This window comes from Squalius cephalus (assembly GCF_949319135.1).
Source record: "Squalius cephalus genome assembly, chromosome: 11".
In the NCBI taxonomy this organism is placed as follows: Eukaryota; Metazoa; Chordata; class Actinopteri; order Cypriniformes; family Leuciscidae; genus Squalius; species Squalius cephalus.
This window is the reverse complement of record NC_137132.1, coordinates 11,648,366-11,669,185: the sequence shown is the minus strand read 5'-3', so window position 1 is coordinate 11,669,185 and position 20,820 is coordinate 11,648,366. Positions and strand designations below refer to the sequence as shown.

Genomic DNA, 20,820 nt, shown 5'->3' with positions numbered 1-20,820 from the left:
TTATGATGGATAGATGCACTTTTATGGACAGAAAAGGCCATTCACTGCCATTATAGCTTGGAAGAGCCAGGATATTTTTTTAATATAACTACAATTGTATTTGTCTGAAAGAAGAAAGTGGATGAACCTAGGATGACTTGAGGGTGAGTAAATCATGGGCTAATTAATTTTTTTTTTGGTGAACTATTCCTTTAAAATAAATCTAAAACTATGGGAATGCAATTCTGGGGCATTGGAATGCTTGCAGTGGAGTTTAAACTTATAAAGTCCATACAAATCATTAGAAGTCATAAAGGACATGGATCATATGTTCAGGCCTTTCATTTTGATCTACACATGAGTGTATAAGACCATTGAACGCTCTTTTGTCACTCACGCCCATGTGCGTTTCCCATGCGTTCTCACCGCATTTGCATGAGAACAGCCCTGAGAGGCGGGTGTGAAATATTCTTTTCATGCTCTGCTAAAGGATGGAGATCCCTGTCAAGGCAAAGCTTGCTGTGGCTTTGGTTTGTTTCGGGACCGCTGGACTCCATGAGCCGAGGTTTTATGTCATGTAATGGTTTCCCATTTGCAAGGTTGGGCCTCTGCAGCTGCAGAGCCCATTACAAGTTGATTGACATCATTCTTGGGACGTTTACAGGTCATTTGCAATGGCATGTGGTGCATGGTAATGGATTGAAATGGTCATATGAAAGCACACTTGTTAAGTTTCTGGACTGTTTGGGGAGATTTTAAAATGAAAGGTCATTTTTTTAGTTGCATTGTTTTCTGTGTTGTGTTCATTATCTTCAAAAAAGTTATGCATGTGTCCACAAGAAATAATATCAAATCAAATCAAATAAATAAACGTAAAAATCTCATTTAAAACACGTCAAGTTCTACTCCTTGTATTCATGTTGGTTTCAAATGATTTTGAATTTAAAACATCTTCAAGAAAGAAGTTTTAGATTAATATCATGTGGTGTAACCGTGAAGTAAAAGTAAAAAGGAATAACAAGTGTACATTTTTATTGACTATTACAATAAATTAAGGATAAGTATCAGATTGCAATCTGAACATTACAGCCATGAGAGTCCGCCGGTCTACTATAATTTCTTGTTTTATGTTTTATTTTCCTGTGTGTCAGTCACACCTCATGATATTTATGGTGGACAAACGTTTTTGGAATATTAATAAAAAAGATAAAATATAAAAATATCAACAAAAATAGCCAAACGGCTTTTATTCTTCATTATGATATCAGGACACTTGCATTACTTTTTTGACTTTACTTTTTTGATGTAGCCTATGTATTCAAGTAGGCTAACTGTTTCTATGAATTGCATATTCATTTATCTTTAAATAAATGTAGTTTACCCTAACATGGGACTGATTAGGTTCTCTCTAAGTTATAAATAAACATTCTTCTAATAACATCACTGTTTTATGATTTGTTATCACAACTTTCTTTCTTTTGTCAAATCAACTTAGATAATTAATGTGGTTCAGATAGCGTAATATTATGAATTCCTGTTGTTTAAAACAATCTTCTTCTTTGTATTAACTCAAATTTTTTATTTCAATGAACTCAAAATTTTAAGGCAACCAGGTAACTTACATTTTTAAGTTAAACCAATCATATTTTTTTACGTGTCCATTCAAAGTTATCTGGTCTTTACTAATGTTCTCATAACAACAAAAAAAAAACATTTAAACATCATTCATGGAATGTTTTTTTGCTGAAATGTTTTAGTTGATTAAAAAAGTTCAGAACGTTCAGAGAACATTCAAAAGCAGCGTTTCCCAATGTTTGCAGGTTAAAAAAATGCAATGTCTCCTTAAAGTTGGTATAATCAAGGACGTTTTAAAACGGGATGTTTCGAACGTTCAGAAACATTTAGAAATAACGTTTTTCAATAGGAAAGTTAGCAAAACATTCTTTGTTAGCTGGAGATGTAGTTGTTCATGCACATTCCTGCACACGGCTGTGTGGTTTGTTGAATAATTCCGTCTCTGGTCATCTGGGATGACTGCCGCGAAAGGTGGGGGTGTCATTTTGGGTGATGTTCCTTTTTGCCCCCTGACACTGTTGTGATTAAGGATTAGACCGGAGAGGGTCTTCAGCCATCTCGCCCCTTTCCCTAAACAATCGCCCCCCTCCCTGCTCCACCTCCCCCTTTTACCACTCCTCCGTTCCCCTGGGGGTGGGGGGAGGTTTTTAGCCCAAGAACTTTTTTTACTCATTATGTTCTAAAGTCTTTTGCTCAATCAGTGGAGCAGGAGGGAAACACCCCTCACCCACACACCCTGCCCTCACTCCCCTGCCTGCCAACAACATTGCATCAAACACCGAAGTCCCTTAATGCTTCTCCCAAGTACCCAAAACAAACTGACCAGATGTCTGTTTATCACACTCTAATGACCCCAAGACAACATGGTTTAGTGTTCTAGGCCACAAGGTATTTAGTTTTCAATCATTTGTGCCTTGCTAATGAGTTGCGCGTACTTCTGAAGTTTGACTTATTTTCTATACAAGTCTATTCTCTATGAATTCCCCCATAACTGACCCATTACATCACTGTCTGTCTAAAGCACTTGTTTTATTCTCTCCCCTTATTAGGATGGTAATGGGGTTCCCGGTTCCTTGACCTCCTCATTAAAGTATGTTTCTAATTATAAGCTAGTCTTGCAGGAACGTTAACAATAGATATTAGACAGACTAACTGTTTTGTTCAGTTGGTTCAGTTGTGAGGTTAAGTTACAGCTGCATGGATGGAGTCAGCTAGTTCACAAGAGCCCTTGTGTCTCAACAAGCCCTTCATACGATGACATATTGGTTTGTTGGAACCTCCTCCCTGCCCATTTTGGTCTTTTCTGCATTTCATTAACAAAGAGGGGAATCTTATTAGTGTGGCTTTATGTTGAGAGAGTAAAATCACAGTCACTAACAATACCTCAAAATCTAGAGAGGGATTATTCAGAAATCATTGTAATATGCTGATCTGGGGCTCAAGAAAGGTTTCTTATTATTATCAATGTTGAAAACAGTTGTGCTGCTCAATATTTTTGTGGACATCATGATACACAATTAAACATTTAAACAATTATAAAAATTAAAAAAAAATTCTTAGTATAAAAAACAGTTTAATAACCTAAATAATATTTTTCCACTATAAAGAACCTTTTTTTGCGATGGAAAGGTTCCATGGATATTAAAGGTTCTTCGTGGAATCATTGATGACAATAAACTTTTATGCACATCTGATGGTCATTTTGCACCGTAACCATTGATGAAGACCCCCCAAAAAACAGATTTGCATATGCATGTCCTAAAAAATACTACTATAAATTGTTTAATGAAGTAGCTATTTGGATTCAAAGTAATTGCAAACCAAGAACTGCAGAGAATCTATCTTCTTGTTAAAAACGTCTAGCACACCGAGACCTTCACGTCTCCTCTCACACTGGGATCAGCTGATCAGAATGTCTGTGGTCACCAGGAAGAGGGATATAAAATGACTTTAATGTCAACCTCTTCACCAGTGGGTGACACTTTCAACACCTTCCCTAGGTCGTATCAAAGCACCTCAGAGGGTCGTCGTCTCCAGTTCTGACAGCAACAGGGTGGCGTGATCGAACCTTTAGATGTTTTGACGCAGTCAAATGAGTCACAATAGCCTCAAACGTTGTTTTCTTAAACTCATTGGGTATAGCTAGTAAAATAGAGTAAGACTCAATGCATAAATAAAGTGAATAGTGTATATATGAACTGTACTGGTCAAAAGTTTGGAATAATTAGGATTTTTTTATGATTTTGGAAGTCTTTACATGCTGATTTGGTGCTCAAGAATTTTTTTTTAAATAAATAATAATAATATATGTAGAGAGAGAGAGAGAGAGAGAGAGAGAGAGAGAGAGTTCACATATATATATATATATATATATATATATATATATATATATATATATATATATATATATATATATGATATATCCCCATGATTTAATATTGTGCCCAATATGTATGTATATAGATATAGATATATATTTATATACATCATATATCTATATAGGCCTATACATATTGAGCACTCAAGAAAAAAATAAAATATATACATGTAGACATATATATTATATATAGGCTATACTGTATAAATATTTTTTCTTGAGCACCGAATCAGCATGTCAAATCCAATGTTTCTTGAGCACAAAATCATCAATTGTAATTTATTCCTGTGATGGTAAATCTGAATTTCACATGATCAATGTCACATGATCCTTCTGTAATCATTCTAATATTCAGCTTTACCCTCACAGGAATAAATTACAATTTAAAATACAGGCCTATAAAATAGAAAACACTGAGGCTATTTTAAATCATAATATTTCACAATATTACTGTTTTTGTATATTTTGATCAAATAAATGCAACCTTTATGAGCATCTGATGGTTCTTTCAACAACATTATGTGTATTCAATAACATTAACAAATGTAAATATAATGGTATATTTAATATTATATTAATAATATTTAATTAACAATGTCAGCTTGGGTTTACACAAGGACAGTTTTTGTGACAATTTGCCCCAATAGCTGGTTTACTTGTTAGCCTGCTACTAACAACAACACCTATAAGTATCACACAAAAAACACAAACAACTCATCCGCGGGCTTTGTAGAGTTCCGTGTGTAATGGGCGGAGCAAAGAAAACGCGGAGGTGTGGTCGCCGTACAACAGCCTTAAAAACACGTGCTGAGACGAACGCGTGAAGTTCATGAAAACTACGAGGGAGTTGCGTGGGATCACGGAGGAATCATCAAATAAAGTCTTCGTCAGGACTATGCCATCCTACGCGCTCAATCAGTTTATTGACCTGGATGATGTCCTGTGCAAGGTAGATCTGGCGTTTATGAACTAATAACGACAGTGTGATTGTTGTGGGAAACATCACGTAGCTAATAGGCTTGAATCACGTTTATAGTGCGGGTTGTTTTCCATGCATCTGAATGCATTCTGCAGGAAACGTATAAAACCTAATGCAAACGGTTTCAGTAAGGTTCAAGATAACAGATCGAAGCAATTTAATGACATCTAAGTTGCTAGCAACTTCTCTGCCAGGGAGGGAACGTGGGCCACGAGTCAGCGCCGTTTTATTCCAATAAGACATTATAATCATGTTGTGCTGGTTTTGCATGTATGAATCTAGAACATAACGAGATGAAAGCGCCAAATGCTTGTCGAATTGTTGAGAGTTAGTGTAAAAATATTTGATTTTTATTTTTATTTTTCAAACGTAAACAACTTGATTGGCGGAGCTGGAGAGAAAAAAAAAAACTTGCCGCTGAAAAGTTTTTTTTTTTCTTCTTGGTTCGCGTTTACCTGAATCTTAATTTAAAAGCGTGTGTGAATAGAGCGAAAACTATGCTTTCAGACTTGAAATCGCAGTTTTCTTCTTGATGCATTCATTGAAACCTTGCGAATTGTCGTCTCCGATGCGCATGCGAATCGTTTTGAGTCGACTCAGTTGAACCTGTTGATAAAACCTAATATTAGTTGTAACCGCTGAATTGATGCGCATGAAATTGATGATAAAAAAACATTTTATTATAATTTACGACAGAATGTGCGTGCGTATGTATGTTGGAGTGTTAGAAACCACTCGATGATGCTACGATTCGTTTTTTTAATCGGTTCTTTTGAAAGCACAACAACGAATCTGACTCCCCATGATTCCATTCACTGCATGTGCTGTTAACAAAAATATTTGCGGTTTTAAATTAAACTCTGACTGTCATCTGCTTAAAGATGTATAACCCTCTTGTTCTTCTACTCGCAGCACCTTTTAAATCTTGATCTTCGAGAGCCGATGAAGACCTCCGCACAGGCAGCTGCTGTGGGATATAGGAACCCTGACAGTCCCTGCACACTTTCCTCCACTGGTTCAGGACTTTCTATTGACAGCATTGAGAGTGGAAGCATGAACACAAATTACTGGGGCACCCAGAAAGTATCATCTCAGCCAAAGTGGGGCAAGATGCCCTTCTGGTCGGAGCGCTCCGTTAGCATGGTGGAGGGCAACACTGGAAGTCTGGGTTGGTCTTCTGCCGAACCCAGCCATTTAAAGCAATCTTCAGTCACGTCAGGTGCTGTTTCCCTCTCCAACTCTACATCTTCGATCACATCCACCTCATCACGCTACAAGACCGAGTTGTGCCGCACGTTTGCCGAAAGGGGTCTGTGTAAATATGGCAGCAAGTGTCAGTTTGCGCACGGCCCTGACGAACTGCGAGACCTCAACCGTCACCCGAAATATAAGACCGAACCCTGCCGCACTTTCCACTCGATTGGCTTCTGCCCCTACGGTATCCGCTGCCATTTCGTTCACAACGCCGAAGATGATTACGCACAATCCCAATCCCGACCCCAGACCTCCAACCCAACTGTCCAACGGCCTCCCCTACTCAAGCAGAGCTTCAGCTTCGCTGGGTTTCCCACAACTCCCCAACCTCTCGAAGCCCCTCTGGTTCCTTCCTCGTTCCTGCGCGCGCCTTCCGTTTCGACTCCGTCAAGCGCCATGTCCGACCTTCTCTCCTTGGCCTTCCCCGATATAGACCCCAACACCCTTCTGGACCAGGCTCGAGAGTTGCACCCTCAGTTTCTTCCCTCTCCTGACTCCGGGTACTCTCACTCGGGACTGACGCCCACGTTGTCGCCCACCCAGCTCGCTTCCTCCCAGCCCGAAGGCTGCTTACGGCAGAGTCCTACCGGTGGAGCTTCCCTAGGCCTCCGGAGTCTATCCCACACCTCTCTCTCAGACCACGAGGGGGGCAGCTGCAGCTCATCCAGCAGCATGAGCGGGTCCGAATCCTCCTTCGGGCCGGAAGCCAACGGGCGCAGGCTTCCCATCTTCAGCCAGCTTTCAGTTCCGGATGACGCCGTCTACAACGAACACGGAAACTCTAGCACAAGCTTCTTCCTGTAGACTGTCACTCCTCACGGGGACTGAACTGTATACTGTGGTATACCTGATGTATTATATGGCTGATACTTGACATTTTTAGTTAAGCTCTGAGTGAAACGCACTGTTTGAAGGTACTGAATGTTGAAGCGATTCGTTAAAGTGGGGTTTCATGTGCTTTTAAGTGGAGCGATTCGCCATGTTTTATTTTTGATGACTGAAAAGACAAGTGGGGACAAGATTTAACTCTACAACCTGCAAAGTTCTTGCATCGAGATGTTTAGTAACATATGCAGCGGTTAACTTTTAAGATGCATTTAGCAATCAGCTATTTACGAAACTGTTGTACCGAAATAGCCAAAGAGAGGTTATGACCAGGTCTTGAAGGTCATTTTCAATATTTGAGAGATTCATTGTACTCTTTCTAACTAGAGGCCAAACTATTTTTTTTTTTTGTTTGTTTTGTTGTTACTCCACAGTTTGTGTACTATCATAAACCAACTGTTTCCGAAGTTAGAATTGATTTTTATTAATTGATGTTAGTCTGCAATATCATTTTTGAGTTCTTCCGGCTCCCTTTTTTTTTTTTTTTTTTAGATTGGCATTTGGTTCGTTCCCAGACCTACTTGCCTTATGTTTCCGAGGATCCATCCTCAGGAAGTGCACAGTTGGAGCTTTACTTGGAATGAGTTGCCTGTGTCATAGTTTTTGGTTTTGTAGCTGTTGATATTGTGAGTTTAGGCAAACCAATTTATTACAGTATGAGCCTTTAGTGGCTTTTTTTTTTTTTTTTTTTTAATAGCTGGTTCTGATTGGTCCATGTTTTGCATCTGATTGTCTGTAATGCACCTGCTGGCTTTGTGTTACATGATGGAGAGTTTCAAGTAACTTAATTTCCTTTTTTTTTTATATTTATTTTATTGTATTTATAGAAAACATGTTTTTGATGACGTTTGTATTAAGTTTAATATATTGATTTCTTCTCCCTGCTGCCCCTATTATTTTGTACTGAAAATAAACCCTGTTGATGAATATTGACTCTTGAGGTGTTTCTTTTCACCAACTTCAATGGATGGTTCACACAAAATAAAATAAGGGATTTGTAAACAAAACTATTTGTATAATTCCAAACTCGTATGATTTGCTTCTCTGGGACATGAGATTTTGAAGAACTTTTGTTTGCTTTTGAGGTCCAAACAATAGACCAGGGTGAAAGACATCTCTCATTCTAATCTTGTTACACAGAGGTAAGATATACAGGCTTTGAATAACGTGATTTTTTTTTTTTTTTTTGATTTGAGTGATTTTTCACCCCCCCCCCCCCAAACAAATGACTGCCTACAAAAATTACAATTTAAAGGGATAGTTCATTCAAAAATGAGAATCTTCGTCATTTACTCACTCATGTTGTTCCAAACCTGTATGAGTGAGTTCCTTCTGTTGAACACAGAAGATATTTTGAAAACCAAACAGTTTATGGTATTCGTTGACAGTTTATGGCTTTTTTTTTTTTTTTTTTTTTTTTGGTCCTAGTATAGCAGTCAATGGCTATTGTCAACTGTCTGGTTTCCAACATTCTTCAAAATATCTTTTGTTCAGTAGAAGACAGAAACTCAGAGAGATTTGGAACAACATGAGGGTGAGTAAACGACCAAATGTACTTTTTTTTTAGGTGAACTACCCCTTTAGTGAATAAGCTCCAAAATGTCTGACTTCAATCATGTTTTTTTTTTTTTTTTTTTTTTATAATCATATAAAACCTAAAGAGAACGTAATGACCTCTAGGTTTTGGTTTCTAACATTTAGCATTTTAGGATTTTCAGAAGCAACATGCGTTAGTACAGTAGTCAACATTTTAAATGGATCATCAAAGTTGTCCAAAGACAAGACATTGTTCAAAATTCATATAACTTTGATTAAAGGTTTTGATCCACTTCAAATGTTGCCTACTGTAGTTTATCCGTGGATGTGAGTTATGACTTGATTTGCTAAATTGCGCTTTGACTGCAGGCTAGCATCTCCTTATCAGCGCTGTGAGTTTGTTCATTCTTCATTTATTGTGGCTTGTGGTTGGGGGAGGTGTGAGCAGATCACATCTAGCATGGAAATGAGAAGCCCTTTGTTTTATCTGGTTTACCCCCAATTTGCCTATCCCTCCGTGAGTCAAGTAGTTGCTGGTGACAAATATAGAGTTGTTTGCCGCAAAACAGTATTTATCATTGTTTTAAAGTTGTTGTTTTTTTTCCCCGGAATAACCTGTGGCTCTACTTTGAAGTTACATGTTTACTTTTTCTTCATTTCTCCCACTTTGTCCATTTAGCTTCAGCGTGAAGGAAGGTCCTAATGGTGTTATGAAGAGTTGAAACTGAATCCCACCAAAGCTTTTGACAGTTAAGTAACAAGAAACTGATTCTGTTCACTATTCACTTGTCAGGGAGGACAATGGTTCGGGGAGGCGTCCTTTGAGAGAGGCGAACCAGGGAAAGGGTTAAAACTGTCTTACTGTTCTCTATTGTGTGTGGGGAAGATTCTCCCACATCGCCTAGTGAGTTTTTACAAAGCCAGGCGCATTCTCACACAGGGCCCGGATCATATGGAATCCTGAGCAGATGGCCACATTCACTGGGACTGTGGCTCAAACATATGCTCTCCAGGCTCTTGTGTAGAATGGAATCCGTGAGCGGAAAGGAGTGCGCTGGGAGCTGGGGGTGGGGAACTCAACCTGGCTACTGTAAGACAATGGGGCAGGGAAAGAAACACTTGCAAGTTTTTGGAATGAAACATTCTTATGCAAAGGAATCATTTGACTGAAATAGTTTTATGTTCGGATGATATATGTGACTCTACAAGGTTTTAAGTAAAAAGCCTTATTGCATATCTAGTATATGTTGGACTACTTCAAAACTCTTTTAAATTATATGTTTTTTTTTTTTTTTTTTTTTAAAATATGATTGGCCTATCATTTTTGGCCTTTAAAGAGAAAGTTTACCCAAAAATGAAAATTTTGTCATCATTTACTCACCCTCATGCCGTTCCAAACCTGTATGAGTTTCTTTCTTCTGTTGAACTAAAAAGAAGATATTATAAACCAGACAGTTGACGACACCCTTTGACTTCCATAGTATTTTTTTTTTTCCTACTATGGAAGTCAATGGGTGCCGTCAACTGTCCAGATACCAACCTTCTTTAAAATATCTTTCGTGTTCAACAGAAGAATGAAACAAATACAGGTTTGTAACAACTTGTGGGTGAGTAAATGATGACAAAATGTTCATTTTTGGTTGAACTATCTCTTTAAGTTGGTTAAATAAGAAGACACAAAACCACTAAACTCTATAAACCACTAAAACCACACTGGGATACATTAAACAAGATTCAGCAACATTAAAAGAGAGAACCAAAAGGTTGGGACAAGTTATGTTTTATATGTTGTAGTTTTATAGTTTATCTGGCAAAATAGTTTTATTTTTGTATATTTATTTCCCCATGTTTGCAGTTTGATGAAGTGATAAATGTATTGGTTAAAAGCCATAAAATCGCTTTTAATACATTTTGAATTAGACAGCAAAAAATTGGTTTCACTTTCTGTCCTAAATGACACTATGTATACACTCTCGTTCAGAAGGTTTTGAACGAAGTCTCTAATGCACATCATTAAAAATACAGAAATTATTTGATGTATTTTTAAAATATGTTTTAAATAACATAAATTTACTTTGTAATCATTTGTAATTTGCTAATTTGGTGCTCAGGAAACATTTTTTTTATTATCAATGTTGAAAAAAGTTTAATGCTGCACTATATATATATATATATATATATATATATATATATATATATATATATATATATATATATATATATATATCATCAAATAAATGCTGTTGAACTTTCTATTCATCAAATAATCCTATATAATAGTAATATATAACTATAATATATAGTTATATATGTAGTCAGTATAGTCATATAAGCACCCATGTATACAAACATTGTTCATTCTGTAATATTAAAGTGCTCAATGCTCAATATATATATATATATATATATATATATATATATATATATATATATATATATATATATATATATATATATATATATTAGGATTATATGATGAATAGAAAGTTCAACAGCATTTATTTGAAATATAAATCTTTTGTAACATAAATGTCTTTATTGCTTTGATCAATTTAATGTGTCCTTGCTGAAAAAAAAAAAAAAAAAATGTTACTGACCCCAAACTTTTACACAGTAGCCGCCAGAATAAGATTAGATAAAAAGGATGTTACGAAGAATGTTAGCGACTGATAATTTCCATCAACCATTTTCTCATTGAAAGGTGTCATGTTATTATTATAGGCTACATCCTCTTTTCTGCTTCACTAGAAAGTAAAATAGAATGCATGGTTGAACCTTTGAAAACTTGAAATACTTCCACTTTTCAGATATATACAACCAAATAACCACCAGAGGTCAGTATAGTCATATAAAAGCACCCATGTATACAAACATTGTTCATTCTCTAATGTTAAAGTGCTCAATGCTCATCATATCATAGTAAATAGCTTGTAACAAAGTGTTCATATACTGTAGTGTAGTCTATTATGTTTCATCTTCTATGGCTGAAACAGTACTTCCTGTTTAATCATGATTTTGCCAAGTAAGTTATGTTCCTGGATCAACATATTTTGTTGATCCTGGAACAACATTCCTGCCAGAAAATGTAGCCCTAGCCCTAACCTACTCCTACCCATAACTTATCCCTAAAATCTTATCAATAAATGTGGATAACACTGATGCACCTAACCCTGGTTGTAAGCCTAAACTTGACATAAACTGTAAACTTGTCCCCTAAATCTGATTGGTTGATGGGAATGTTTTTCCAGGATCAACAAAGATGTTGATCCAGGAACATGTTGTACTTGGTGAAATCCAGATCACCTTCTTCAAGACAGGAAGCCGTCAGTCATCTGAAATAGCAAACATATTGAAATAGAAAAGTTCACATTAAAAGAAAAGTAATTATAAATATTGGTTGGACTGTAATCACTTATGTTTAGGCATTCCCCATCATCAGGTGCATATGAGGCCTTTTAGATGTCTTTAGATAAAGAGAGCTCAGCTGATATCCCCTGAATATATTTTTACTAGATGTTTAATAATGTTCATAAGTTTCCCCAGGAAGGTCTGAACTGCAACAGTATACAAATTTAGACAGTGGGCGGGACCTTACGACAGCAAAAGAGAGAGAAAAAAAGTTTTCACTAATGTCACAATTGGTCAGTTTCGCTTCCCTTTGCTGCTTGCTTCATTTCCTACTTTAAGCAGATCAAGTGCATCATAAAAGAGGAAGTGCACGCACACACACACACACACACACACACACACACACACACACACACACACACACACACACACACACACACACACACACACACACACACACACACACACACACACACACACACACACACACACACACCATTCCAAAGCTCAAAGCTATAGATTATAGAAGATCAGAGGAGCATCTGTATTATTTTACAGCGGTGGTCAGAATTTTTGGCACCCCTGGTAAATATGATAAAAAATGGCTGTAAAAAATAAATCTGCATTGTTTATCCTTTTGATCCTTCATTCAAAAAAAATCGCAAAAATCTAACCTTTCATTGAAGTAAAAGAATTAAAAGTGGGGAGTAAATCACATTATGAAATAAATGCTTTTCTCCAAAACACGCTGGCCATAATTGTTGGCACCCTGTTATTAAATACTTTTTCAAACCTCCTTTTGACAAGATAACAGCTCTGAGTCTTCTTCTATAATGCCTGATGAGTTTGGAGAACACCTGACAAGAGATCAGAGGTCATTCCTCCATACAGAATCTCTCCAGATCCTTCAGATTGACAAGTTCATGTTGTTGCTTCTCCTCCTCAGTTCACTCCACTAGGGTTCAGATTAAGGGAACTGGGACGGTCATGGCAGAAGCTTCATTTTGTGCTCAGTGACACATTTTTGTGTTGATTTTGAAGTTTGTTTTGGATCGTTGTCCTGATGGAAGATCCAACCACGGCCCATTATAAGATTTCTAGAAGAGGCAGTTTTTGCTAATTTTTTGAATGAAGGATCAAAAGGATAAACAATGCAGATTTATTTTTTACAGCCATTTTTGATCATATTTACCAGGGGTGGCAATAATTCTGACCACAACTGTACATATATATATATATATATATACTATAGGATCAGTAAATTGAGAGAATGTGGAAATCGCGTGATTTCCAATTGAGATTTCTGAAAGGATCATTCACACAAAACTATTCTTTCCCATAAACAAGTTTGGATATTCCGTAATGTTTTATTAGGGTGTTAAATAAATAACAAGGGGGGACAGACATTTTTCACTTTCTGATGTTTTTGGAAACTCGCCAATTATTTCAGCTGCCGTCGTTTGAGAGCCAGGGGAAAAACATTTTTTCATTACGCTACTTTAAAAGACAACAATTTAAGAACATGTTCGAGGACTTACAAAACAGAGGCGAATTTAAAAAAAGAAAGAAAAAACCCCCTACACAGCGGATTGAGTAACTCTGACTGAACAGGATGTTTCCAAGGTTCTTTGGAGGTCAGTTTGAACACCCTCTCTCCCTCTGCACAAGGATTCCTTTAATCACAGATCGGACTAAATTATCCGTCTAATAACACTGTCAGAAATGCACTGCATTCAAATATTTGGAAGAAAATGCAGGGGAAAATGAACACAAAGTAGGATGTGAAACTCTTAAAAAATAATTTTCAGGAAATGGTCATTCAGAGGAAGTGCTTAGCCTTCAGAAAAGGCTGGTCAACAAATCCTCAGGAGGCCAACATAATATCATATGATCTGTTGGATTTATATTCAACCCTGTTAGCAAAGTTTCAGAGTTATTGGTGTGATTTTGTTGTTTCCCAATACACTCTCAGTATAACTACCAGTGTAGTTTGACAGTGGTATTATATAGTAAAAGCACAATAATCTCAACACTTACCATGTTTTACCACAGTAACTTTAGTTTTACTGTGATAGGTGTAGTAAAAGGACAGTAACCATAAAACTTACCATGATTTTTCAAAAACTGCACCAGTATTGCTTGACCCTGTTATGTGTAGTCAATAAACATAAAATACATAAATGTATATTACAAAAATTAATTGTTGACACTTTTGGAGTTGGACAAACTAAATATTATATGAGCTGTTGTATTTTCTTTTCAAGCTAAATTTCAGTAAATTAGCACATTTTCAGACCTTTTTATTGCATTAAATTTCCAGCTAAATATACAAATTCAAATGAATTAATTAGTTAATGATTGAGTGAATGAATAAATAAATTGTTAAAATTACTACATTAATAGTTGACATTATTGTATGATTTTCATTGCTGAATAAAGTTGAGAAGGTCAAGACCTTTAATGTGGCCTATAGGCCAAAATCACTAAACCACTTACTTTTCATGTTAGGTTAATTTTATGTTATATAATAGTCTATAATCGAAAATATTGAAATGCTCGTACTACAAAACCTCAGAATGTGTTCCTTTAATGCTTTAAAATCACCGGACACCACTGTGTGAAAAAAACTCATGAAAAGTGACCCAGGGTGGGGGATTTGGGGACCTCAACAAAACATGTGGATCTTGATGCCTTTTCCTCTTGAGAAACACAGTGTGGTTGTGTAATCTTTGAGGTTTTCTGTGTTTTGTGTGAGGTGCAGTGAAGGGAGAGGAAATAAGGCCACAGATGGAGGAGAGCTGCTGTTTTCAGAGCCTTTCTGGGCTGAATGGCACTCTTTGTGATCCTGTCACAGCTCCACATCCCACATGTGTTTCAGAAGCAACCCCCCCTGCTGACGAAAGCGCTTTAGAAGAGAGAGAGAGAGAGAGAGAGAGAGAGAGAGAGAGAGAGGGGACAGGTCTGTGTTTTTAAGCACAGCCCAGGCTTCCAATCACATTTCACTGCATGTGTGGATTTGTCCCAGTGCCCAAGGCTTCACAAACTGACTTGAAAATTGCAAAATCTTGTTCCCGATCCACTGTGTGAAAACATAACATAACATAACACACAAACCTGTTCTAGCTGCTGAAACAGAAAACTCCCTCACAGAAAATAACGGTTGAAATTGTGTAGGCTACTAAGTTTGACAGTCAGACAATGGTGTTTTAATATATTGTAACTGTTTTGTTTGTCTATTGATATTTAATATTCTTTATATATTATATGCATATATGTAATATCTTTTGGGATATATTCACAATAGACATTTCATTAGTACAAATAAATAAATAAATAAATAAATAAATACATTTTTCATTTGATGTTTCACGTGACAAATGCAGTCAAGTGACTGTACATATTTTTTTATAACAACAAATTTATTCAAATAACATGTTTGTTTATGTATTTATTTAATGTTGCACTTGACAAAAACAGTCAATTACTGTATACATTTTTTTATTCTGTTTATGTTAATATATTTAATATGAGTATTTAACAATGTAGCAATGTATATTCCTATTACATCAACCAATTAAATGAAATAGTAACTCTTTTTATTTTGCACTCATGTGCCTCACTTAAATATTCCCAATGCATATATATATTTATATTTATTAGTGCTGTCAAATTGATTAATCTCAATTAATCGCATCTAACATAAAGGTTTGTATATATATATATATATATATATATATATATATATATATATATATATATATAATATTTACAAACTTTTATGTTAGATGCGATTAATTGAGATTAATTAATTTGACAGCACTGATATAAAGATAAATTAAATTACTAAATAAATAAATTATAAATTAATTTATGTATGTATAAATACTTATATTAAATTATTTTTATAAATATTTACATCTATTTTTTTTAAATCAAATATTCGATTATTGAATTAAGATAATAATACAGCCCAATGAAAATTTATTTATAATGTTTATATTAATATATTTAAAATATATTTAAATTATTTAAATAAAATGTAATTACATTAACAAATTAAGTAGAATAAAATATATATTTCTACAAATCTGCTTATTCAGGCTTTACCTCTTTGACATGAAATGAACATAGTAGAAAATCTTTTTATTATTATTATTATTTATTTTTTTAATGGAAATCTCACTCAGCATTTGCGCAAGCCTTCATCAAACATTACACCATGTTAGTCAAAAAAATAAACCCTGTAAAAGAACTGACCTGGTTCTTCTGAGAAATTGTGCAAGCGAGTGGTGCAAGCGCTAGCATGCTGCCTAGCAATGAGCTTTGTGTTTTGACTAGGGGGCTGTCTGCGTAAACAAAGCGAGAGTAAACAGAGTAAAGGAAGTGTAGTGTGACCTCACACCTGATGTGAACGCTGACGTAGGATACTGACTTCAACCGAAGACACGTTGTGGCAAGGGAAAGCACTCTTGGATGCCAATGCAGAGCACCGATACCACAATGCTGATCTTACTATGACTTTTTTCTCACGAGAACTTTTGTATCTAAAGGCGTAACCTAATTTGACGGATAATGCCAGTCTTGTCTAGGCCAGTTTTTACGATATGAGTTTGCCAATAACCTGTGCTGATTCAGCAAAGGATCTGAAATTCCCTAGATAGGCTATGTATTATCTCAGGATTGTACTGCATACACTCCCTTTGGCAGGCAAACTTCCTGTGCTCAATAGAGTCTATGCAACTCTACGAAAAAAACATGTCTGAAAGTTTCCTTTGAGACCCTCTTGGTTCTCTAAAGATTGTTTTTTTTCACTGTTTCCTTAGACGTTTCCTCTCTCATCGCCAAATACTGCTGTAACCGCTAGAATGGAATAGCTTTGCACTTCTGAGGTGGAAAAAGGTAAGCAGAGTCACGCTGCTGTTGCAGAAGTGGTTACAGTCGCTCCACCACTGAGTGGAACCGTGTCAGGTGGTTCAAATCAGAGGTGCTTTTGTTTGAAAAGCGGTGAAGGCTCGACTGGTTGAATGTTTTAGAAGTGTGGACTCCAGTGGACTAACTTTTTTTCTTTTTCTGTGTAACATGTTCTTAATTTAGAGTCAGTTCTTCAAACAGCCTCTTTTGCTCTCGTCTTTCCATTTTCCCTTTTATTATTATTATTATTAGAGGTGATTTCTAAGGCGAGCAATTATTCCTGTTGCCTGCAATTTGGGCTCAGGGTTTTCAAAATTTTACCTTTTTTTTTCTGACCTCGTGATAATAAGAAATATTCATGAGTGGGCTCGTCTTACTTGGGCAGTTAGTAAATTGTCTAGCTATACTACCCAGGGGTGTGTTTCCTGAAGCCAACTATGGTCGCAAGATCCGTCGTTACCAACACAATTCAACGGAACTTGCATAGCAATGCACTAACAACATCCTAGCAACCGCATAGTAAAACACTAAAAACCACGACGACTATCTTAACGACTGCATTGCAATGCACTAACAACCATTTCAAACATCCTAGCAACCGCATAGCAACACACTAACAACCACTACGACTATCTTAACGACTGCATAGCAATGCACTAACAACCACCTTGAATATCTTAGCAACGTACAAACAGCCACTCAGATCACCTTAGGAACCGCATACAAAGCACTAGCAACCATTCTGAACATCCTAGCAACCACATAGTAACACACTAACAACCACTACAACTATCTTAGCAACTGACCTGACAACACACTGGCAATACACTGACAACCGCCCAGAATATCTTAGCCACCGCATAACAACGTGCAAACAGCCACTCAGATCGTCTTAGCATTCGCATAACAATGCATTAGCAACCATTCTGAACATCCTAGCAACCACTTAGCAACACACTAACAACCACTACAACTATCTTAGCAACTGCACAGCAATACACTGACAACTGCCCTGAATATCTGAGCAACCGCATAGAAACATACAAAAACAGCCCCACAGATCGCCTTAGCAGCCAAATAAGAATGCACTAGCAATCATTCTGAGCATCTTAGCAACCACATAGCAACACACTAACAACCACTACAACTATTTAGCAACTGCACAGCAATACACTGACAACCACCCTGAATATTTTAGCAACCGCATAGAAACATACAAAAAAACAGCCCCTCAGATTGCATTAGCAACTGCACAGTAATGCACTGGCAACCATTCTGAGCATCCTTGAAACTGCATAGCAACACACTAACAACCACTACAACTATCTTAGCAACTGCACAGCAATAGACTGACAACCACCCTGAATATCTTAGCAACCACATAACAACGTACAAACAGCCACTCAGATCGCCTTAGCATTCGCATACCAATGCATTAGCAACCATTCTGAACATCCTAGCAACCACTTAGCAACACACTAACAACCACTACAACTATCTTAGCAACTGCACAGCAATACACTGACAACCGCCCTGAATATCTTAGCAACCACATAACAACGTACAAACAGCCACTCAGATCGCCTTAGCATTCGCATACCAATGCATTAGCAACCATTCTGAACATCCTAGCAACCACTTAGCAACACACTAACAACCACTACAACTATCTTAGCAACTGCACAGCAATACACTGACAACCGCCCTGAATATCTTAGCAACCACATAACAACGTACAAACAGCCACTCAGATCACCTTAGCATTCGCATAATAATGCATTAGCAACCATTCTGAACATCCTAGCAACCACTTAGCAACACACTAACAATCACTGCAACTATCTTAGCAACTGCACAGCAATACACTGACAACTGCCCTGAATATATTAGCAACCGCATAGAAACATACAAAAACAGCCCCACAGATCGCCTTAGCAGCCAAATAAGAATGCACTAGCAATCATTCTGAGCATCTTAGCAACCACATAGCAACACACTAACAACCACTACAACTATTTAGCAACTGCACAGCAATACACTGACAACCACCCTGAATATTTTAGCAACCACATAGAAACATACAAAAAAACAGCCCCTCAGATTGCATTAGCAACTGCACAGTAATGCATTAGCAACCATTCTGAACATCCTAGCAACCACTTAGCAACATACTAACAACCACTACAACTATCTTAGCAACTGCACAGCAATAGACTGACAACCACCCTGAATATCTTAGCAACCACATAACAACGTACAAACAGCCACTCAGATCGCCTTAGCATTCGCATACCAATGCATTAGCAACCATTCTGAACATCCTAGCAACCACTTAGCAACACACTAACAACCACTACAACTATCTTAGCAACTGCACAGCAATACACTGACAACCGCCCTGAATATCTTAGCAACCACATAACAACGTACAAACAGCCACTCAGATCGCCTTAGCATTCGCATACCAATGCATTAGCAACCATTCTGAACATCCTAGCAACCACTTAGCAACACACTAACAACCACTACAACTATCTTAGCAACTGCACAGCAATACACTGACAACCGCCCTGAATATCTTAGCAACCACATAACAACGTACAAACAGCCACTCAGATCACCTTAGCATTCGCATAATAATGCATTAGCAACCATTCTGAACATCCTAGCAACCACTTAGCAACACACTAACAATCACTACAACTATCTTAGCAACTGCACAGCAATACACTGACAACTGCCCTGAATATATTAGCAACCGCATAGAAACATACAAAAACAGCCCCACAGATCGCCTTAGCAGCCAAATAAGAATGCACTAGCAATCATTCTGAGCATCTTAGCAACCACATAGCAACACACTAACAACCACTACAACTATTTAGCAACTGCACAGCAATACACTGACAACCACCCTGAATATTTTAGCAACCACATAGAAACATACAAAAAAACAGCCCCTCAGATTGCATTAGCAACTGCACAGTAATGCATTAGCAACCATTCTGAACATCCTAGCAACCACTTAGCAACATACTAACAACCACTACAACTATCTTAGCAACTGCACAGCAATACACTGACAACTGCCCTGAATATCATAGCAACCTCATAACAACGTACAAACAGCCACTCAGATCGTCTTAGCATTCGCATAACAATACATTAGCAACCATTCTGAACATCCTAGCAACCACTTAGCAACACACTAACAACCACTACAACTATCTTAGCAACTGCACAGCAATACACTGACAACCGCCCTGAATATCTTAGCAACCACATAACAACGTACAAACAGCCACTCAGATCACCTTAGCATTCGCATAATAATGCATTAGCAACCATTCTGAACATCCTAGCAACCACTTAGCAACACACTAACAACCACTACAACTATCTTAGCAACTGCACAGCAATAAACTGATAACCGCCCTGAATATCTTAGCAACTGCATAATGTGCAAACAGCCACTCAGATCGCCTTAGCAGCCGAATAGGAATACACTAGCAACCATTCTGAGCATCTTAGCAACCACATAGCAACACACTAACAACCACTACAACTATTTAGCAACTGCACAGCAATACACTGACAACCACCCTGAATATTTTAGCAACCGCATAGAAACATACAAAAACCAGCCCCTCAGACCTTAGCAACTGCACAGTAATGCACTGGCAACCATTCTGAGCATCCTTGAAACTGCATAGCAACACACTAACAACCACTACAACTATCTTAGCAACTGCACAGCAATAGACTGACAACCACCCTGAATATCTTAGCAACCACATAACAACGTAAACAGCCACTCAGATCGCCTTAGCATTCGCATAACAATGCACTAGCAACCATTCTGAACATCCTAGCAACCACTTAGCAACACACTAACAACCATTACAACTATCTTAGCAACTGCACAGCAATACACTGACAACCGCCCTGAGTACCTTAGCAACCGCATAACAACATA

The 20,820-nt window shown here is 37.2% G+C and overlaps 1 protein-coding gene across 1 annotated transcript; it reads left to right on the top strand.

Annotated features, from left to right (window-relative positions):
- The first annotated feature begins 4,707 nt into the window (after positions 1–4,707).
- Positions 4,708–7,981, top strand: LOC307167758 (mRNA decay activator protein ZFP36L1). Its single transcript, XM_079887047.1, has 2 exons — positions 4,708–4,880; positions 5,823–7,981. Exons 1-2 carry the CDS (start codon positions 4,761–4,763, stop codon positions 6,966–6,968), a joined length of 1,266 nt encoding a protein of 421 aa, XP_079743173.1. The 5' UTR covers positions 4,708–4,760; the 3' UTR covers positions 6,969–7,981.
- The last annotated feature ends 12,839 nt before the right edge of the window (positions 7,982–20,820 follow it).